The following is a 19,563-nucleotide window of genomic DNA, read 5'->3' as shown; positions in this document are numbered from 1 at the left end:
AGCACTCAGCCCCCTCCTCCAGGCAGCTTTTCCAGATCACATAGCTGAGGTAGGAGGCCCTGGCACAGCACTTGATCTCACCAGTTTCCTTGCCTGACTCTCTACCAATTGATCTGCAGGAGGGCAGAGTCCTTATCCTGCTCAAGCCACAAAGGAGAAACAAATGGTGAGTCCCAGGAGATGCAGCATAGCAAACTCCAGCTCAGGACCCTGACCCTGGCTGCCCGCTCCCAGAGCCTCGGGGACCCTACCCCAGTAGCAGGGCCTATCTTCAGCCCTGCCTTCAGTGCATGGCTCCCTTGCCAGGCATGCCCATCCGTCCTTCAGGGCACAGCTTAAGGCCTGCCTCCTCCTCCCTCCACTCTGCAGGCCGTTACTCGTGCTGAGGGCCAGACAGGAAGCCAGCTGTCTGCACGGGTAGTGACAACAGGCAGCTTCCACTTACCGCACCCATGTGTGCTAGGCATGGTTGTAGGCCCTTTGAACATACTAACTCAAAATCCTATCAAGTGAGTTCTAGAATTATCTATTTCAGGGGTGAGGATGTGATGGCATGGAGAGGTCCATTAATTTGCCCCAGCTCACCCCACCTGTAAGTGGCAGGACTTGCATTTGAACCAGGCAGCCTGGCTCTAACCACCACCCCATCCTGCCCTCAGGAGCTCGTAGCCTGGCAGATGGGACCAGCTGCTGCACAGCTACAAGAGGGGGCGGCTAGGGCCTGTCACAATGAGCCCAGCATGCAGCAGAGGAAGCTGTCCCACATGATCTCAGGCCCCAGACAGGATGTCAGAGGTAGTGAGGAGGTAGCCTGGAATGTGCTGGAACGTCTATCCTTTGCTCCCTGGAGAACTGGCAGCTGCTGAGTTCCAGCGGGTCTGCCATGTGGTGCTCAGGGGCCCTCACGGCCCCTCCAGTCCGGCCTGTCCCCTTGGTGGGGATGGCCTCTGAGAGCCCCGCCCCCAGGTGCACGCAGCACTGTCGGGCGGGGGGGGGGAGGTGCTTTGTCTGGGGACAATGTTTGCCTGTCCCTTATAGAGGGAATGGCTCTATTTTCTCCCTCCTGTGATTGTTACCATCTGTTTCCCTCCATCGTGTTTGTTGATGTTTTCTTGTTTTAAAACTGAAATGAGTCAGATTGGAAGCTGATTTAGGATAAAGTGTCTTGGAGGGAAGCTCAAAGTGGCCATGGGGGACCCTGTTTCAGAGCCACTAGAGAAAAAAAGATTCTGTGGGGCAGGCTGGGGGTGTCTGCCAGCATCCCCTGCCCTGGGGGGGTGGAATCCCCTGCAGCCCCGCAGACGGAGGCATGGGGTTTGTGTGGGAGTGTAGAATGCATGTGTGTGGACTCGGTGCATTAGGAGGCTAGAGCATGTGTGTGCACCCATGCGTGTGTTGTCGGGCATGGGGGTTTTGTAGGCCTTGGAAGGTGTGGGCGGTCGGAGTCCTGTAATCTGAAGGAGAGAACGGCAGGCTGGCCTCGACCAAGGCCTAGGTCTGGAGGGTCCCCATCTCTGCTCTCCACTTGCAGGTGTGACCTCCAGTGAGTCTATGAATCAAGCTGCCTAAGCAGTGTAAGTCGTGATGTCAGCGCTGTACCTGGATGAAGATGAGTGAGGAGTGGGCTTATGTGGGGGGTATTTATAGGTGTGATTCCAGGGAGAAGAGACCCCAGAGGTGATTCTTGTGAGGGGCTATTGGTGTTCAGGGTGAGCTGCACATGGCTGCCTGGACTGTCCCTCTCTGGGGCACTTAAGACCCAGAATATTGTACTGCCCTGTCTGCCCCCACCTCTGCCCCACCCCGGAGTGCAGCTTGGGGTTCTCTGTGGGGCCAGGGGGTTTCGTTGTCCTGCCCAGCACCGCAGGGTAGGGGTAGGCATCCTGAGCTGATAAAATGCAGGCCTTCCAGGTGCCATTCTGTCAGGAATGAAGTCAGGGCCTCTTGCCTCCCTTCCCTATTCCTATCCACCAGTCACCCTAGACTCTTGGTTCCTAACTCTTGGTTCCTAGACTCTTGTTGTTATTAAAGCCAGAGAAGGGTGTCTTGCAACTCTGCCCCTGGCTGGCTGGCTGGGTCTACAAGCCCTGCACAGCTCCAAGACCTTGACCTGTGATTCAGACTGGCTGTCGCCAGAGCTGGCAGGATCCTGGCTTTGCTCTCAGGGCAACGAGGCTTCCCACAGGCATGGTGTACACATCAGGTCAGCCTGCGGCCCTCTCCTTTGTCCTTTCTTGATTATCTATAGTCTGTGGGTTGTCTGGCCCCAGCAACCCAGAGGAAACGGATAGAGAAGGAAGACTGCCTTGGGCACAGCATCGTTCTTGAGTTCTCCGGTCCCCTAATAGTAATGATAGCTGCCATTTGTTGAGTCCCCTGCTATGTCCCAGCTCTTGTGCTAGGCCCTGGCAGTAAGGGATTTCCACTCCTCCCTGAAATCAGTCTTTGGAGGCAGGATTATTATGCTAGTTTTATAGATGAAGAAGCAGGGACCCAAAGAGGTAAACTGACTAGTGCAAGGCCACAGGCAAGTTGGAGGTGGAGCAGGCCTTCAACTCAGACCCTGGCCTGCTGGGCCAGAGTTCTGATCATTACAGAGAAGCGATGCCCTTCAGGAGACCAGTGGGCTGTGAGCTAGATGATGCAGTATGTGGCCACCTAGGCTAGCCAGGCCCGGATGCAGCCTCTGCCCTCGCATCTTGGAGTCTGAGCTTCTCCTTCCTGGGAAGCCACCTGGCGTGTGCTCAGCCTAATTACGTGAGACAGAGCATGCCGCTCACTCCACTTACTGTGATGTTTAGGAGCAAGCAAAGGAAACTTCTCATGTCTGCATATTTAAGCACTTTTATTAAGTGGAACAAGCTATTTCTGAACACGAGAGTGGCCAACAGCCTTAGAGGAAATTAAAATGAACCATGACAATGGAAAATTGCACAGGGGCACGGCGGATTCGCCGGAGATAAATACAACTAGCCTTTCAACAGCATTTGGGAAAGACTAGAGATCATGGAGATTATGTTGAGAGAGAGAAAAAGCAGACCATAAGAAAATTAGAGCTCAGGTTGGTGGGAGGATCCACCGGTTGTATGTTGGTCGGGCCTGTAGGTGCCTCTTATTGAAACACCTCCTGGGGTCTAGTGAACAAGATGGAGCAGAGAAATAACAGGCAGCTAGAGTCCACTCAATTCAGCAAGCTTTAGCTGAACACGGACTGGGCATATGCCATGTGGGTGCAATTAATTGAACTGCGTCCCCCCCAAATTGTTATGTTGAAACTCTTGCCCCCATCATAATGGTATTTGGAGATGGGGCCACTGGGAGATAATTAGGTTTGGATGACGTCATGAAGGTGGGGCCCCGTAATGGGACTAGTGTCCATGTAAAAGAAGAAGAGACTAGAACTTTCTCTCTGCCATGAGAGGACACAGCAAGAAGAAGGCCATCTGCAGGCCGGGAAGAGTCCTCACCAGAGGCTGAGTGCTGGCACTCTGATCTCAACCTTCCAGCCTCCAGACTGTGAGAAATTAATTTCTTATTGTCACGTCATCTAGTCTGCAGTGTTTGGTTACAGCAGCCTGAGCTACTATAGTGGGAAACGGAGATGGACACCCAGACCTCAGCCTCAAAGACCTCTAGTGTCTTGAGGGTTGTAAGGTAGCACAACTAAGGGTTCAGTAAGTATTAGTCATAATTATGATATGGCTCCTCCATTAGGCTCTGTGCTCCCCTAGACCACAGACTATTAATCATCATGTCTCCCACACAGGTTAGCTTCTCAGTAAGTGTGGGGTGAAGGAATGAGTGACACACCTGAAGCCAATGGGCCCCAGAGAGAGCTGTGGTGGCAGGCAGCACTGCATGGCAGAGAGGAGCCTGACCTCGGGGGTGAAGGGAAGGAAGACTGGCTCAGGCAGTGTGGGCCCCTGCTGAGGAAGGGGCTTAAGGAGGGTGTGTGTCTGGGACGTCCCATCCCTGACCTAGAGGTCTGTGGCGAAGAGGCACAGGTGCGAAGTCCCACACACCATCACCCAGCATCGTCAGGTGAGCCAGGTCCAGCTGCCCCAGGAGTTGGTGCATGACTGACCCATCCTGTTGCAGAGCAGGGCCAGGGCCTTACACTGCTCTGGCCGCCCACAACCCCACTCCTCATCCGAGGAAGAGAACTCTCTCTGCCCCAAAAGGGCTGCTTCCCTGTGTCTTCCACCCCCTTCCACTACCTCTTAAGGATTTTACCACTTTCCCTCTTGCACCTGGACCTCCAGGGAGTTTAGATAGAATTTGTTGACCCAGCAAGCTTTCCAACACCTAAGGGGTTGGGCTGGTGCTGAATTGTGCCATTTCCTTTTTTAAAAAATCACTTAAACAACCTCAGTTCTGAATGGAGGGAGCTGAGCTGGACTGTGGCCAGAGGGCACACCCTCCAGACCCTGCCTGGCTGCACGCTGCTGTCATGACAGAAACCCTGCATGGGCAGAAAGCAGAGCATGCCAGGGAGCCAGTTAGATGTAAACTGAATCCCTCATTGGGTGCTTCTGGAATATTCCACCACAGAGCTGGTCCATCCCCTGGGGCTCGCGGCCCCACACTGTGTCAGAATCTAGGCTCCGGTCCTGAGACACACACTCAGGAGCTGACGTGCTTCAGTGAGTCTTGAAGTCCTCAAAGTAAAACTGTTTTAGCTCCTCCACCTGTGCCGCCCAGTCTGAGGAGCCGCCTCACAGGGACATTTATGCTATGTGTTTATTTCTTTGTCCTGCCTGACCCCGGGCAACCCTGCCACAATCCCCTCTCTTGTAAGTCTCTAATGAGGTCACTAAAGACGTCTATGTCAGGACCGTCTTGCTGGGCGTGAGAGTCAGGCTGTCAGTCGACTTGGTGCTTGGAGAGTCGCCTGTGTGAGCCACGCGGCTGAGGGCTTTAGAACGTACAGCTGTTCCGTCTCACCAACGAGCCTTTGTCTGTAATAAAAAAATAATGCTCTGTCGAGGCCCAGGACTCAAAAGGTAGACCTCAGGGGCTTGAATAGGAGTGGAGAGTTGCAGTCAACTGGCTAGTACCCATTCTCAGGGCTCCGTCTGGCTGCAGATGGGTCCTGCAGCCACCATGAGCTTAGTCAATCCTAGGATGCCTGGGGCAGAGGGGCCCGGCACCTGCTCTAAAGAGCCTGCCACTTCCCCTGGGTAGTCGGGAGCCATCTCCAGATAGTCCTCAGTGGCCTGATTGACAATTAGCATTAAGTGCTCAGAATCAGGCCTCTCAAGGGCAGACTGGATCAGCACATCTTTCAGTGAGGCACCCACATGCCCACTCTTAGCTCAGCTGCTCTGCAGAGAGGACTTTTCCTCACCAGATTCACCAAGGATTCCTAATCTGAAAATGACAAAGGCTCCTGAGAACGGCAGTCGTCTGATGTTGTCTGTGAGTCTGGAGCTGACCCCAGGGAGGACATACGTGTCACCGGCTCTGAGGCTGGGAAGCGGAGAGGTAGTTCCAGAGTCACTGCCTGCAGGGCCAGTGCTTAGGAAATGTCCCAGCAAAGGCCAGAGAGGGGCTGCTCTTGCCACGCCTGCCCTCCCGCCCACTGCGGCTACAAGAATGAAGATGGGCCGCCGTTCTCAGGGGGAGCTCGCTGTCACTGATGCCAGGGCAAGCAGGGACAGGCCAGGCGGTGGGGCCTCGGAGCAGGCCAGGCAGGCTAGAAGGGAGACAGCTGTCGGGGACGATGAAAGGCCCCTCCAGGCTCTGTGAGCAGGTGCCCCTAGCCCTCCCCTTCGTCCCTGTCTGTCTGGGCCACTCGCTCCCTCACATCACAGGCGTCTGCTGAGGGCCAGGCCTGCCCTGCACCTTTCAGAATGAAAGGAAAATGGATATCAGAGGGGAGCTGGAGCACAGGAAAGGGCCGCTTCCTTTTCAAAGACTTTCGCTTGTGACAGGCTTTTTTTCTCAGTGATCTTATTTCAAAGCCCCTTTGAAAATTTTGTGGGTTTTGTAATGGATGAAAAGTTACTTGGAAATGGGGACTAAGAAGTTTTCAGTTGAGAGTTGTTAGAGGAAAGTTGAAAGCTTTGAGTTGTAAGGTTCTGCCAGATTTATCATTTCTTTTGTCCACAAGCCCCATCCATTGGGAGGGGGTTTGGAGGAAGGGGCTGGGGGCCTAGACAGGGCACAAGAGAGCACGGTGCAAAAACCAGCCCCAGCCATGGTTGCTTTACGTTTGCAAAGGGGGCCTTCTGAGCTGAACTTTCAGCAAAAATGTCTCCAAGGTATAGACTTTGATGTCAGAAAAGGGAAGAGCAAATACGCTTCCAGAATATACTACAGGAAGCTGGGTTCTGTCAAAGACAATGGCAACCACACAGAGGTTTCATATCAGACAAATAATTATGAAAGATGAGAGGACCCAAACAGACCCGAGAGAGGGGGACTGGCATGGCCCTGGGGCATGTGTATGCTAGAGAGCTGACGAGAGAAGAAGCCAGTGAATGGCACCGAGAAGGGGCCCAGAAGATGTTTACATGGAAAACTAGGCAAACCACTGTTACAGAAACTGGAGGAAGGGAGTTTCAAGAAGGAGAAAGAAGGAAGCCAGTGGGAGGGATCAGAGACGATGGCCGGGGGATGCTGACAGGTGTGGCATCAGGAGGTGACTGTTCATTTAAAGGAGAGGGGTAAGGGGCAGAAGCTGAGGGGTCACAGGACAAGAAGAGGTGTCATGAGTCCCATAGAGGAGACAGCGTGAAAGGAGAGGAGGCAGATGGATGCTGGCGTGGCAGGTGAAGTGGGCGAACGATTTTTCAGTCCCTGTTTTGGAAAGCCAAGGGGAAGAGGCTGATGAAGAGGGAGGGAGACAGGGAGGGGGGTGTCCAGAGGACAGATGGGACAGGACGGGTGGGCTCTGCAGTGCATTTCCAGCTTCAGAGAGGGGTGGAGGTGCCCATCTGTGCCGCCCTGGTCTGAGACTGAAGAACTGGCCCAACTGGGGAGGGTCAAGACCACACTGGCAGGGGTTAGGGGACATGTCAGTACTGGCCTAGAGTCTAGGGGATCTGAGGGCTGGGAGAGATGAAAGAAGCCCCATGGACTGGGCTCCCTGGCCCCAGCACGCTGTCAGGGTCAGAGCAGGAGGCTCAGCTGGCAGGACACAGTAGGGGAAGGGGATGCAAGGCTGCTTCTTCTGCGGGCACCACGACAGGGTCTCTAAGTGTTACCCCAACAGGGTAGTGTGGATGCAGCCTTGACGTGGCTAAGCCCGTCACAGTGCTGTCAGCCACCGCGGGGGCAAGCTGGAGATAGGTGGCCTGGGAACATTCCAGCCACCCCAGAGCACTTCTGGGGGGTTCTCAGAATACAACTGACCTGGGTTAGAGTCCCACGTCTGGCACACTCTAGCTGTCACTGAACTTCTCCAGGCCTTATTACTCTCATCTGTAAAATGAAGGTAAGAACACGAACTCCTCACGGAAGGAAATCCCATCGTGTCAGGGCCTGGCATGTAGGAGGCACTCAATAAACATGGGAGGGCGGCAGGCCAGACAACCCCATCTCATCTGTGCCTGGCATCTGTTTACGGTTGGGGCTTGTCAGACCTTTATGGTGATCCAGTGAGAGACTGCACAGGAACGGTTGGTGGTTTCGACTTTAAGTATTTGCAGGTGACTTAAGGGCAGGGCACAAAGCCAGAAAGCGCAGGGCCAGGTCGGAGGCAGACCACTGGCCTCCGCACGTCACCCTCCCACCCAGCACGCACTGTCCCCTGGGGTCGCTTCCTCCTTACTCGGCTCCCTTACCCCTCCCAGTCACATCCTCTGCCCCCACCCAGGCTCCCGGCAGGAACACTTGCCCTCCAGAGACATCATCATACTCCATACTATGATTGGAATCTGAATATATATTTAAAATGACAAGATTGAAATTAGAATTTAAATACAGAATTACTTTTCTGTAAGTTGCTCCGAAAGCAGTAATTTAGCAGCAAATTGATAGAGAAAGGTAAGCACTGGTCCTTTAAACCATCGTTGCAGTTTCCGGCACACGAGCCACAAGTGTCTCAATTTAACACATCGCTGGTTAGTGTTATTAGAGATTTCGTCGGGCTCCAGAGTGCGTCATGGCGCAGCTCTGACGGGGAGGCCGAGGGCACTGGCCTGGGGCCAGGGGGCCAGAGAGAGGAGCCTTGTTAATGAAGGCAGGAAGGGCTCTGAAGAGCCTCCCCAGGCCCCAAGTGGGGTTTAACTGTGATTGTTCTCTTGTTTGTAATTCAGTAGCAATCATGAAATGTGAGCTGGGAGACCCATAAATGTCATATGCTCTTCCCAGAGACCACAGATTTATAGCTTTGGTGTCTGTCAAGGTGTCTTCTGACCCCTTGAAACAAGGCTGGGAATGGGAGTCCGCAAACATGGTGTCACCAAGGAGCAGAGCCCCATGAGTCACATGAGCAAACCCCTAAAAGTGGTCCCAGTCAGGACCTGCCCAGCAACTTCAGCCCCTGGGCTCCCTACATTAAGGCACAGGGGCCCAAAACTTGTCAAGACTGTCCTGGCTCCCTAGAGTGAGCTCCATGGATGACCTGCATCACCTGGTAGCTTGTTATATTTGGGGATATATTTGGGACCCCATATTGAGGGCCCCCACCCCCATCCCAGACCTACTGAATCAGAAGCTCTGGGGGCGGGTTCCAGGCACTTGCATTCTTAACACCCCCCAGATACTTCGGTGCACTCACGTTGGGAAGCCCCGCCGTGGAGGTGGTTGCCATTCACCACCTCTTGTTGATAACCTACAGGTCCTAGAAAGCCGACAGTCTAGGTATAAACTCAGAAGCCGTAATCTAAAAAACCCAGACACCAAAATAGCTCCTCCCAAGCCTGAGTTTCCACCATTAGACCACCATTCCTTAAAAATTGCAGTCTCAGGGCTTCACCCTTTTGTGCAAAGTTCCATGGGAGGTTCCCACAATTGGTCCGCAACCCAGAAGTCGAGTAAGTTTATCCAAAACTGGCTTCCGACAGTTCCCACAAGTGGGCTGGACTCCTTGGAGACCCAAGTGCACTGCAGGGGGAGGCATGCTGAAAAGGAAGTGAAAATTCACCCTTTGCAGTGGCCTGCCCAGCTATGCTTCATCCTGGAGCCAGCAGCCACCATGGTGGGATTCCCTGGGGCAACCCAGGGCCTGGTGGTCGGAGGGACCCCAGCACTAGCAGTGCTGTGGGAACCTGCTCTTGATGTTCTCAGAGGAACCCTCAGAACCCACCAGAAGAGGAAGAAAAAGGAAATGACAGCATTCACCACTGATGCTGGGCCCAGGGCACCTAAGCCTCCACCATCTGCATGACGCCCCAAATCCACGTGCCTCTGCCACTAACATCTGCAGAGTGTGGACACAGGATTGTGCTGGCTTCCTCGGGCTGCCCAACTTTCAGACCGAAATCTCACCTGATCATGTTTGAGCAGCAAAGCGCATGCCTGTGCTCTAGCTGCAAGGGAAGCTGGCAGAGCATGTTTTCTGGCTTCCACAGCAAGAGGAGTCAGGCAGTCAGATGCACTGCAGGGTGTAGACCAGAGCAGCAGTCCCTTATCAGAAGGGCCCTCAGAATCCAGAGCCAGAGGTGTCAGAAGGGGTGTCACACCAAAGCTTTTCCTTCCCAAATTAGGTGGAAACTACAGGAGCCTTGAGGCAAAAATGAGGCTGCAGACCAAGCTCAGAGTGTGGTCAGCCCCAGGATGCCCACTGCTGTTGGCCTCCCTGTGGCTGCTCAGTTTTCACTAGGCTAGGTCAGTTCCCACCCCCACGCAGCCAGGGTGTGCTCCGGGAGAGGCTGCACTAACCGTAGCTTTAGCATCTAGGTAATTACTGTCCCCCCTACAGTTCTGCCACTCTTGACCCTCTGTGGAACACAAGGAATACATATAAATCTTGCATTTATATGTCAAGAGCAACAACAAGTGACTTTTCAATCTTTTGCCATTTTGCAATAAACACAGTAGACTGTGTATCCTTTTTTTTAAGTGGCTATAAACAACATGCCATAATATCTCACAGATTTGTGCACAGAAACCGTGAGGGCTTGGCTGAACCATCTGCTGTTCCCACAGTGTTGACTAGAGTCACTTGGTGGTATTCATCTGATCACTGGTCTACTCTGGAGGATAGAAGAGACCAAGGCAAGTCTCTTGAGTGGGTCTTCTCAAAAGGCTTTGCCCAGAGCCACATAGTGTCACGCATACTGTCACACCATTCCTGTGGCCATTCTCCCAGGCTGTGCTGTCCTGCAGGTCGCTGGTACAGGCACATCCACATCCCATCTTGCAGGTGTAAATTCCTCAAGGGCAAGAACCGAGCCTTGACTATCACTATGCGCTGGTGTCCAGAGGTGCTCCTGGCCCAGAGTGAGCACAGAGGTACTGTCAGACCCGTTAAACTGCGGTGGAGGCTGGGGAACTCTGGGCAGCCTTGAGAGGAGGGGTCTCACTGCTTTGAGGGCTAGGCCAGCTGTGTGCAGTGACGCTCAGCAGAAGGCAGTCCCCGCTAGCCCTGTCAGCACCACACAAGTGAGAGGCGTGTTGAGGTTGGCATATTCCTGTCTGTGGAGGCAGGGTCTTCGGCAGGAGAGGGACATGGGTGCTGGCATTGCTGTCTCCCGCAGTGGAGGCCCATACGAACCCAAAATTGAACTATGGAGCCTGGCTTGTCCAATATACCTAGGCTGGAAATGCACTAGCTGCTATGGGGACCTTTGGTGGCTGCTTTGGTCCAAATCCATCTGCCTTATTGAATCCTGCCTAGCTTCATAGCCCGACACCAGCCCCATCCCTTCTGGAAGCACTCCTTGACTTCCAGGCTCCATTGATTCAGCTCTTCTGACTGCCTTGGGCAAACAGTGCAAGAGGCTGTGTCATGGGGCCCACGAGGCAGAAGGGGACCTCAGCATGCCACATCTTCCAGTGCTCTCAGGCACACGGGTGGGGCGTCAGCAGCCTCCAGCAGCATCCAGGCAATAGTATTGGGGCCCCAGTGCACAAGACCCCCACAGTCTGAAAACCTCCTCTCCCCAGTGAGAGAACTCAAATGTACCACATTGCCCAGGCGCACCAAACGCTTTCACATCTCTGCTCTATTACCTACAGTCTGCTGAATTGTGCTCTGTGTTCTCATGTATTCATCAAACCCAACAGTGATGAATGCGCCCACTGCTGGCCAGGCTGTAGCTCGGAGACCATGCCCTAGTGCATTCATTGTTCCCCAGACAGCATTCCAGATCCCTGCTCTCACGGAGCTGGCCCACCAGTACATGGCCACTACAGGCCCTGAGAGGTGATGTGCTGAGACTGGGATCGTTGTGTACACAGGGCAAGGGGTGAGAACAAGTGAGGCATCATCTTTCAAACCTTCCTGACTACCCAGGATGCTGCTTGCTGATATAGCAAGGAGAAAAAGGTGTACCCTCTAGATGAACAAGTCAGCAAACAGCAGCCCGTCCAGGCTATTGCAGCCTCTTGAGCGTGCTGCCTTGGTAAGCAAATGGTGCTCTGGGGGAGAAGTGCCTCTGTGGCCCGAGCGGTATCAGCCCCCTCACCTCACCTCCAGGCCACCTGCAGCCCCAAACACCTTACCCTAAATGGAGCAGAGCCCCAAGTGCAGCTCTGCAGGTGACATGTAACTGGGTCTCCCCAAGTTGGCAGAGCACAGCCCACAGGCCCTGTGGGGCTTGTTGCAGAGTGGAGGTCCCCAGCCCGTGCCACCGCCTCCCAGAGAGCTTCATCCATAACGGATCAGGGTCTTTAGTGTTCTTCAGTCACTGAAAGAAGCAGGATGCTGTCAGCCACCGTAAAAATGTGACCTTTGAAAATTTACAAGAGCTCAGAGTTTAAAAGCTGCTGTGTTAATGATGCATCCTATTAGCATCTCATTAAAGGGAAGCAGAGAGAAGGCTGCTCAGCCAGATGATGGGCAGATAGGGCCACTCTGCCGCACCCTGCAGGAGGAGGACTATCCTCATCTGTCTCTCTGCCAAGTGCCATCATGTCATAGGAGCAGAAGCATGGCCAGGAACACTGGGGAAAGGCCAGGTGCCTGGGGGGCTTCACTGAGGTGCAAGTGATGGCAGTGGAAGGGGTCGGAGGAGGCTCCCTCAGACCTGCCTTCCTCCCCTGCCTGCGCTGTGCTACTGATTGGTGCCTGGCATTCTAGCATCGGCAGACCCCTGGCAAGACATGGAACTTGGTTGGGGAGGCCTGGCATTCGGGCTGGGGGCAGCCTGGCAAGCCTTTGGCGAAGTTGCAGATTTTGGATCTCTCTGAACCAAGGAAGAAAGGTTTAGCGGGAGCTGAGTTCAGAACTGGAGCCACGAACCCAAACCCAAACGCAATCTCCTCCCCAGAAGCCTCTAGAGATCACGTTTCCTCTGGGTCCAGAGCCCTTTGCAGGCGGGGCTGACTCACACCGCCAGCGGCAGCCGTCCTCACTCACCTGGGCACCCAGGTACCTCAGCAAAGTGGGCATGTTTTTTTCTGGAGGGAGTGGAGGAAGAATGTTTGTTTCATTATCTTAATAAAATAAATAAAAATTCCTCAACTGCAAGTAGCCGGTAGCTTCAGAAGTTCCTAGTGCTGCATAGAATAACAGTGGCCTTATTTGTCTTCCCTAAAGAAAAAGAAAAAAGACTCTATTCCCCTCTTACAGCAGAACCAGTTTCCTGCACAGAAGAATTTGCTTGTAATATTCATGGACACAGCCAGACAGCAGGAGGGTTGCAGCCGCACCCAGTGGCCGCAGCTGCTCAGCCCGCCCCCTGTGCACTACCAGCTTCCTTCTGGAGGCTAATGTGATAGCTGAGTGCCCACTCCGCTGGGAGCAGCGGCTTGAGGGCAGGGCTGAGCCCCAGTCACCGCGTCCCCAGGGCCTTGGGCAGGACCTGGCACAGAGCAGGGGCCACAGATTGTTTACTCAACAAACCAACTTAACCAGCACATGCGCAGAACATCCTCCTCTAACCAGAGGAGCTGGTAGAAGTGTTCTGGAACCAAGGGCCTGAGCCCTTGAGAAAGTGCAGTTTTTCAAGTTCAAGGACTCCTCCAATTTTAGGGCAAACACTGGAACTCCGAAAGTCTGAGAGTTCAGAACCTAGTTACCCACTCTTTGGGAGGAGACCCCAACCCCCTCTATGGTGGCAATGGCTGCTTGCAAGGGCCAGGGCCGGGCCTCCGACTTTCCCGAGCCTTCCCCTACCCCGTCAGGGTACCAGGCTGGGACCCCGAGGCGGACTCAGCGGGGGAGAATGGTGGTGGGGGGAGGACCCTGGAAACCAGACCTGCCCGGCTTGGGAGGCGCCCAGAATAGGAGGGGCTGCAGCGCCCCCTACCAGCAGGAGGGGTTTCTTGCTGTCAGTGAAGGAGGTGCTGGTGAGGAAGCTGGGGCCCCATCCAAACCTCACACCCGAACGGGACCCTGAATGGGACGTCATCCAGGCCTCTTCCTCCTAGGAGTCTCTGAGTGGGGGGTCGCAACCTCCACACCTCTGAGCCCCTTAGCACCCTGGAGAACCTGGGAATACAGAGGGGGCTGCAGGCAGAGCACACTGAGAAGCTATTTAGAGAGCACTGCACATCCCTGCTGTTGTTCCAGAAGCTCCTAAGACTACCAGTGAGTGTGGCTAAGTCGCAGCCTCCCTCACCCACCCCCAGCTCCCATCTGTCCCACAAACAGAAATGGAGCAGAGACCTCTGATAAGGAAGCTTGTCCAGTGAATTGTTCTTTCCTCAGGAGATTCAACTCTTTTCCTTTGTTTCCTGCTCTGTGCACAGAAGCTAGGCATCTGAAAGGCAGGCCAGAGATAAAGTGCAGCCTAATGCAATTAGCTCAGTGCAGCCTGTGATCCTAATGGGGTGTGGCTCCGTTCCTCCCAGCAGGCCCAAATGCAAGCGCTGTTTGTCAACTGTGTTATGCATCAGAACCCCAGTAAGTGCTGTCCACCCTCCTATTGCACTACCTTCCCCCAGAGCCTGGTGTGGGTCCAGTACAGTCCCACTGGTCAGCGAGGCCTGGTAGGGGGCCCGACCATCAGAAGCTTCCATCGGAAGACAACAGGAGCATGGCCCTCACCTGAGGGAGGCCTGCAGGTGCCCCCTGAGGCTCTGTTGACTCTCTGTGGCTGTCCCTGCTGGGCAGCCATCTGCCCCCACCCCACCTCGCCCTTCACCCCAAACCCGGCTGGGCTCCAGATGCACACCTGGGAGCTTTGAAAACTTCCCTAATGCTGAGACCCACCCACCCTCACATCCCAGTAATCCCAGTCCTGGGCTCTCCAATATGTTTGGGGGATTTTTTTTTAATTTATCTATTTATTTATTTTTGCTTATTATAAATCATGGTAATGGCCATAGGAGAAAATTCGGCAAATACAGAAAAGTGTAGACAAGAAAATAAAAGTTAGCTGTAATCCTCTGACTCTCACCCAAGAATAACGTCCCTGCTAACGTTCTTTCCCTCCTGTACATACTGTTTTATATGGTGAGGTTATATTTATGTTGTTTATGTTCTGCTTTTCTTTAATATTGTAGTCTAAGCATGTGGCCATCTCATTAAGAGTATCAGTCAACGTGATTTTTAATGACTATATGATACTCCATCATAAGGCTGTGGTTCAGGGAGACCAGTGCTGTGCTACTGTTTTTCTTCCTGAGGTTCTCTTTCTCATTTATCTAAATATCCAAATTAAAGAGCGAGAGCCTGGAGCAGAGGGCCTGCCTCCTTCCTGCATCGAGGAACTGCGGGTTCTGGTGAAGGTGCTCCCTGCCCTGAGCTGCCCTCCACAGGCCTTGGTCCCCACCCTCCCAACACCTCCCATGGAGTGGGACATTTGGGGCTTCAGAGGCTGGTGTGGAGTCAGGATGGGGTCCAGTGGTGGCACTTTGAAGAACTATCCCCTCACATGTCAAAGGGCTGGACACCTGGTGGCACTGAGCCAGTGCTGAGAACACGGCTGGTGCCCGGCACATGACCGTGATGATTGTGGATTACTAACAATCCTAAGACTGGTAGATGCTCACATCTCACAGCACAGAATACTTTTCCTCTGTGTTGGCACAGATGGAGTGAGTGGCTGCAGAGGGTGGCTGGGGTGGCACTGGGGTGGGTGCTCCTGGGGGTGGGAGCTTAGCTGAGGCCACAGCTGCTCCCGCTGTACCGGAATGCCCTGTGATCTCCCAGTGGACTGGGTGGGGGCCAGGCCTCTGCTCCCGGTCCCAAGGATCAGGCAACAGGAGACTGCTTGGGGGATGGGCACCAGGGCAGCGACCCTTGCCAGGCTGTGCTCACCCTCCTGCTCTGCTTCTCCCCAGGCCCCTGGCATCTCCAAAGCTGACAATCAGTCCCAGGGACTCACGACCAGCATCCGGTGGGGGCAGACGCCCATCAATCAGTCCACGCCCTGGGACACTGATGAGCCGCCCTCCAAACAGATGAGGGAGAGCGACAATCCAGGTGTGTGCTTCTCCAGCAGCCAGAGACACCTGCGCCCAGGGCTGGGAGGGATGAGAGGCCTCCGGGTGCTCCAGCTCCTCAGGGAGTCCTGCCCCACAGGCCTGCAGCAACCAGGACCTCAGGCTGGAGGCGCAGGGGTTGGGGGGGCCACTGCATGTAATTCCCTGGGCAGTAACTGTGTCTCTACCCCTTTCTCTGCTACTCAAGAAAGCTTTGGGGAGGGCAGGGAGCTACACTGATATTATGAGTGCATCTGTATCTGCTCCATGTTATTCTGAATGGTCATTCCCAAACCTCAGTGTGATTCTGCCTTGCCAATGGTTAATGAGAACCAGAATGCTCCCTCTGCCCAAGATTGGGGGCTCGCCACCTCCTTCAGCTCCCAGGCCTTCTTTGGATAGCTCTAACCATAACAAAAGCCCTCCCTGTTATTGCCCATTGACCCCAGACCTCCCAGAATACACAGCACACATCTGCTTGGTGCTCCACACCACAGTCCTACAGATCTCTGGAGACCCCACTCCTCCACCTCCAAGTCTTGACAAGATAAACACCTCAAGTCCTTCAGCCATGCCCCAGAGCCTGTGGCTTCCAGGCCCTTTACCTTCCAAGGAATTGTTCCTCTCTCCACATCCCTCAGGGCCCAGAACCCAGCACAAAGATTCCCCCGGTGGTCTAACAAGTACCTCCTTTGCTTGGATCACTGAGGCCTTAGATGACTTCTCACGTGCCAGGAGCCACATCACATGCTGTCTCAGCAGGAAGACCCAAAGACTCGTGGTGGCCACTCTGACCCCTTTCAGCTCCTCACGGTCTGGCTTAGGCAGTTGGGTGTGGGGACCCAAGGGCAAGACTTGTCAATATCTTCCCATATGACTCTTAGGATCACTTAGATTCCAGCTTTCATTGCTGACCTGTGCCTAACCCTCCCAGCATTATGACACCTGCAGTTCTGGTTAGGATATCTCCCATGTCGTCATCCAGATCATGGGCAGAAATGGTGAACAGGGCTTGGTGCACATCTGAAGAGAGCTCCCTTCAGGTCTCCAGCATCCTCTGGGCCATTTGCAGCTCATTAATCAATCACCTCCATGGCACAGCACTTCTGTATCTTCACTACAAAGTTATCTGAGATCTTACCAACTGTGCTGTGATGCATATTTCCAGGCTCCATGGCTAATCCTGGAGAGAACTGAGCTTAGGATAACATACCTTGTCCTTAAGATGCCAAACTGACCTGCATTGATACCTCCTCCTCTTCTTAAGGCTTGGGGACAATACCCCTTAGCAGCCCATTCTTGCTGGTGCTGCTTCACCAACATTCATCAGCCTCTTGTTTTCTCCAACCTCTCTTGTTATCAAAACCAGAGCTGTTTGTTGCATATTTATCATGTGCCTCATTTTGGGTGTTGTCTTGATGCTCGTAGCAACCCTGTGAAGTTGGCAGTATTACTGCCCCACTGCTGATGAGCAAAGTGATTAGGGGGAAGCTTGTGCCTAAGGCCACCCAGCGAGTGAGGGGCAGAGCCAGGACTGCCACGTTGTCTGTCTGACTCCAGGCATGGCAGTCCAGCGCCATGCTAACTGGCTCTGCCTTTGGACAACTGCTCAGGGACAGTGCCCCCTGGGGGTCTGATGGTCGCCCCACCATCGCAGTTCCTGCCCTGCCTCGCCCTCCCTCTCTGTGAGGGAGGCCCAGCCCCACTTCTAGCCTCTGGGGCTGGGTCCTGAGGGTCCATGGCGCCCACTCTCCCCTCTCTCTTGCTCAGCCTTCCCTCCCGCAGTTCACACTACCACCCAGAGAGGTCACGGAGGCCAAAATGGCATTTGGGTGATGGAGACCTAGACCCGGGCTCACTAGCTCAGAGGCGGCCCCAGTGGCCTTTCCTGACATGGTACCTTCTGGCTTCACTACAAGCCTGCTCAGGTCACCCCAGTGTCAGCTCCACTCAGTGCACCCTGGGCCCTGCCCTGCCTGAGCTCTTCACAGCTGGCCTTGGACCTTGTATTAGGTCTCAGGTCGGGATACCTTTGTTCAGCCACCATTTCCTTAAGAGCCCAATGCTTCCCTTGCTTCCCCCAGGGCTGGCCCTGCAGAGGCTGCTTAGCATGGAGGCAGGTCCCCAACCAAGGCCAAGCAGAGCAGCCCCTACTGGCCTCGCCCCACCACCCCTGCTCCCCCTCCTGCTCCTCCTCTGCAAATGGCCCAGAGGATGCTGGAGACCTGAAGGGTGCTCTCACCCTGCCCAGCAAACACCTACTATCTTCACAAGCCACCTTCCTTTCCATCTCCCTCAAACAGCTATTCTCCAGAAAGCAAAAATGCCAACATTTATGGAGCATTTGATGCACATGCCAGACACTCTGCTGGGTTTGTTTGTTTTTGAAATACATTTTCCTCATTTAATTCTTCCCCAGGGACCTATGAGGCAAGTGTTGCTAGTTCCATTTAACAGACGGGAAGGATGAGGCTCAGAGAAAATAAGCAACTTGCCCAGGCTCTTAGCTAGCAAGTAGCAGAGCCCAGATTTTAACCCAGATCACTTTGAAGGTTACTGCTTTTTCTCTCTGCTTTGTGGCCTCTCTGGTTCTCCCGGGCAGATCATGCTTCCTCCTCTGAGCCCCCACAGCCGTCTGTTCATACCAGCAGCACCTACCCTGCGCCACCATAACCACAGGGTCCTGATCTGAGCGTCCCCGGACTCAGGGGTCTTGTCCACCTCGGTGACCTTGGCGCCCAGCCCAGGGCCTGAGGCAGTTGGTGCTTGCCGAGTGAATGTACACCCAGCAGATGACATCTCTTCCATCTCCCTTGCAGGCACAGGGCCATGGGTGACCACGGTGGCCGCCGGAAGCCAGCCCACCCTGATCGCACACTCCTATGGAGTGGCCCAGCCTCCCACCTTCAGCCCTGCTGTGAACGTCCAGGCCCCAGTCATTGGGGTGACCCCCTCACTGCCTCCCCATGTGGGGCCCCAGCTCCCGCTGATGCCTGGCCACTACTCGCTCCCACAGCCGCCCTCCCAGCCACTGAGCAGCGTGGTGGTCAACATGCCTGCCCAGGCCCTGTATGCCAGCCCGCAACCCCTGGCCGTGTCCACGCTGCCCGGAGTGGGGCAGGTGGCCCGCCCAGGACCCACTGCTGTGGGCAACGGCCACATGGCAGGGCCCTTGCTGCCTCCACCACCGCCAGCCCAGCCGTCTGCCGCCCTCCCCAGCAATGCCCCCACCACCAATGGGCCCCCCACAACGGACTCAGCCCAGGGGCTGCAGATGCTACGGACCATTGGCGTGGGAAAGTATGGGTTCACCGACCCCGGGCACCCCAAAGGTAAGTACTGCTGCCACCTGCTCCCTGTGTGCCCACGTCTGTGCCCCGCCCCCACGTGATCGCCACGGCACAGCTCAGACAGGAGTGTGGTTCCTGAGGGCCTGTGCTCGCCGACAGCTTCTCCCTGGCCTCCCCCGACCTGGAGGCCTCAGTGGGGCCTCCCCCTCCCAAGACAGCCTGGCCCCAGACAGAGGCAGAGGGGAGGGAGGGGCGAAGTAAGGACATGTGAGCAGCAGAGAAGAGGAGGGGAGGGCGGAGTCTAGAGTCCAGGCCCCTTCCACCTCCAGTCCAAGCCTCTCTCAACACTGACCCCAAGGCCAGACCAAGTACGGAATGAGCAGGAACCATTGGCTGTTCTCATTGCTCCATGGAACAGTCCTTCAGGGGGCCTTCTCCACCTTCCACCCATCAGCACATTCGGAATGTGAGCTGTGTCCCTCCCCAAAAGAGCACCTTCCTCATGTTGTTGGACAGGAGTGGCCCCCCGGGCTTCAGGTATGCCTAGGAGACACTCCCAGACCACCTTAGCGGCCTGAAGGTTTTGCGTGAGGACCCAAGAGTGGCTCTGTGTGGCTCCAGGAAACAGCACTTCTCGCCCGACCTTCAGTTAACCCCTTTCTCCAGCCCCAAGGCGGTTTTCAGGACAGACCCCTGAGAACAGAGCCCGAGGGGTGAGCCGCTGCCTGAGGTTGGAGCCGAGGGCACCAGCAAACAGGCTTCACTCCCAGCCTGTCTGAGGGTCTGTCCAGCT

The 19,563-nt window shown here is 54.8% G+C and overlaps 1 protein-coding gene and 1 long non-coding RNA gene across 8 annotated transcripts in view; one reads left to right on the top strand and one right to left on the bottom strand.

Moving 5' to 3' along the window:
- The window catches only part of KLHL29 (kelch like family member 29), a 296,154-nt gene that overhangs the window by 217,811 nt on the left and 58,780 nt on the right, over nucleotides 1-19,563 (top strand). For all 7 annotated transcript variants that reach the window (XM_073215972.1, XM_073215992.1, XM_073215989.1 and 4 more), the window contains 2 exons: nucleotides 15,340-15,481; nucleotides 18,300-18,812. In XM_073215972.1, the coding sequence (XP_073072073.1) occupies nucleotides 15,340-15,481; nucleotides 18,300-18,812 (655 nt within the window). The remainder of the gene's footprint in view (nucleotides 1-15,339; nucleotides 15,482-18,299; nucleotides 18,813-19,563) is intronic.
- Nucleotides 2,507-16,393, bottom strand: LOC140844367 (uncharacterized). The gene is made up of 3 exons (XR_012122565.1): nucleotides 16,168-16,393; nucleotides 7,357-7,425; nucleotides 2,507-4,958 (listed from the first exon to the last, which is right to left on the bottom strand). It is a non-coding gene; the product is annotated as an uncharacterized lncRNA (long non-coding RNA).

The sequence above is a fragment of the Manis javanica genome, chromosome 1, assembly GCF_040802235.1.
Source record: "Manis javanica isolate MJ-LG chromosome 1, MJ_LKY, whole genome shotgun sequence".
Classification (NCBI taxonomy): Eukaryota; Metazoa; Chordata; class Mammalia; order Pholidota; family Manidae; genus Manis; species Manis javanica.
This window is presented reverse-complemented; position numbering and strand designations above follow the sequence as displayed.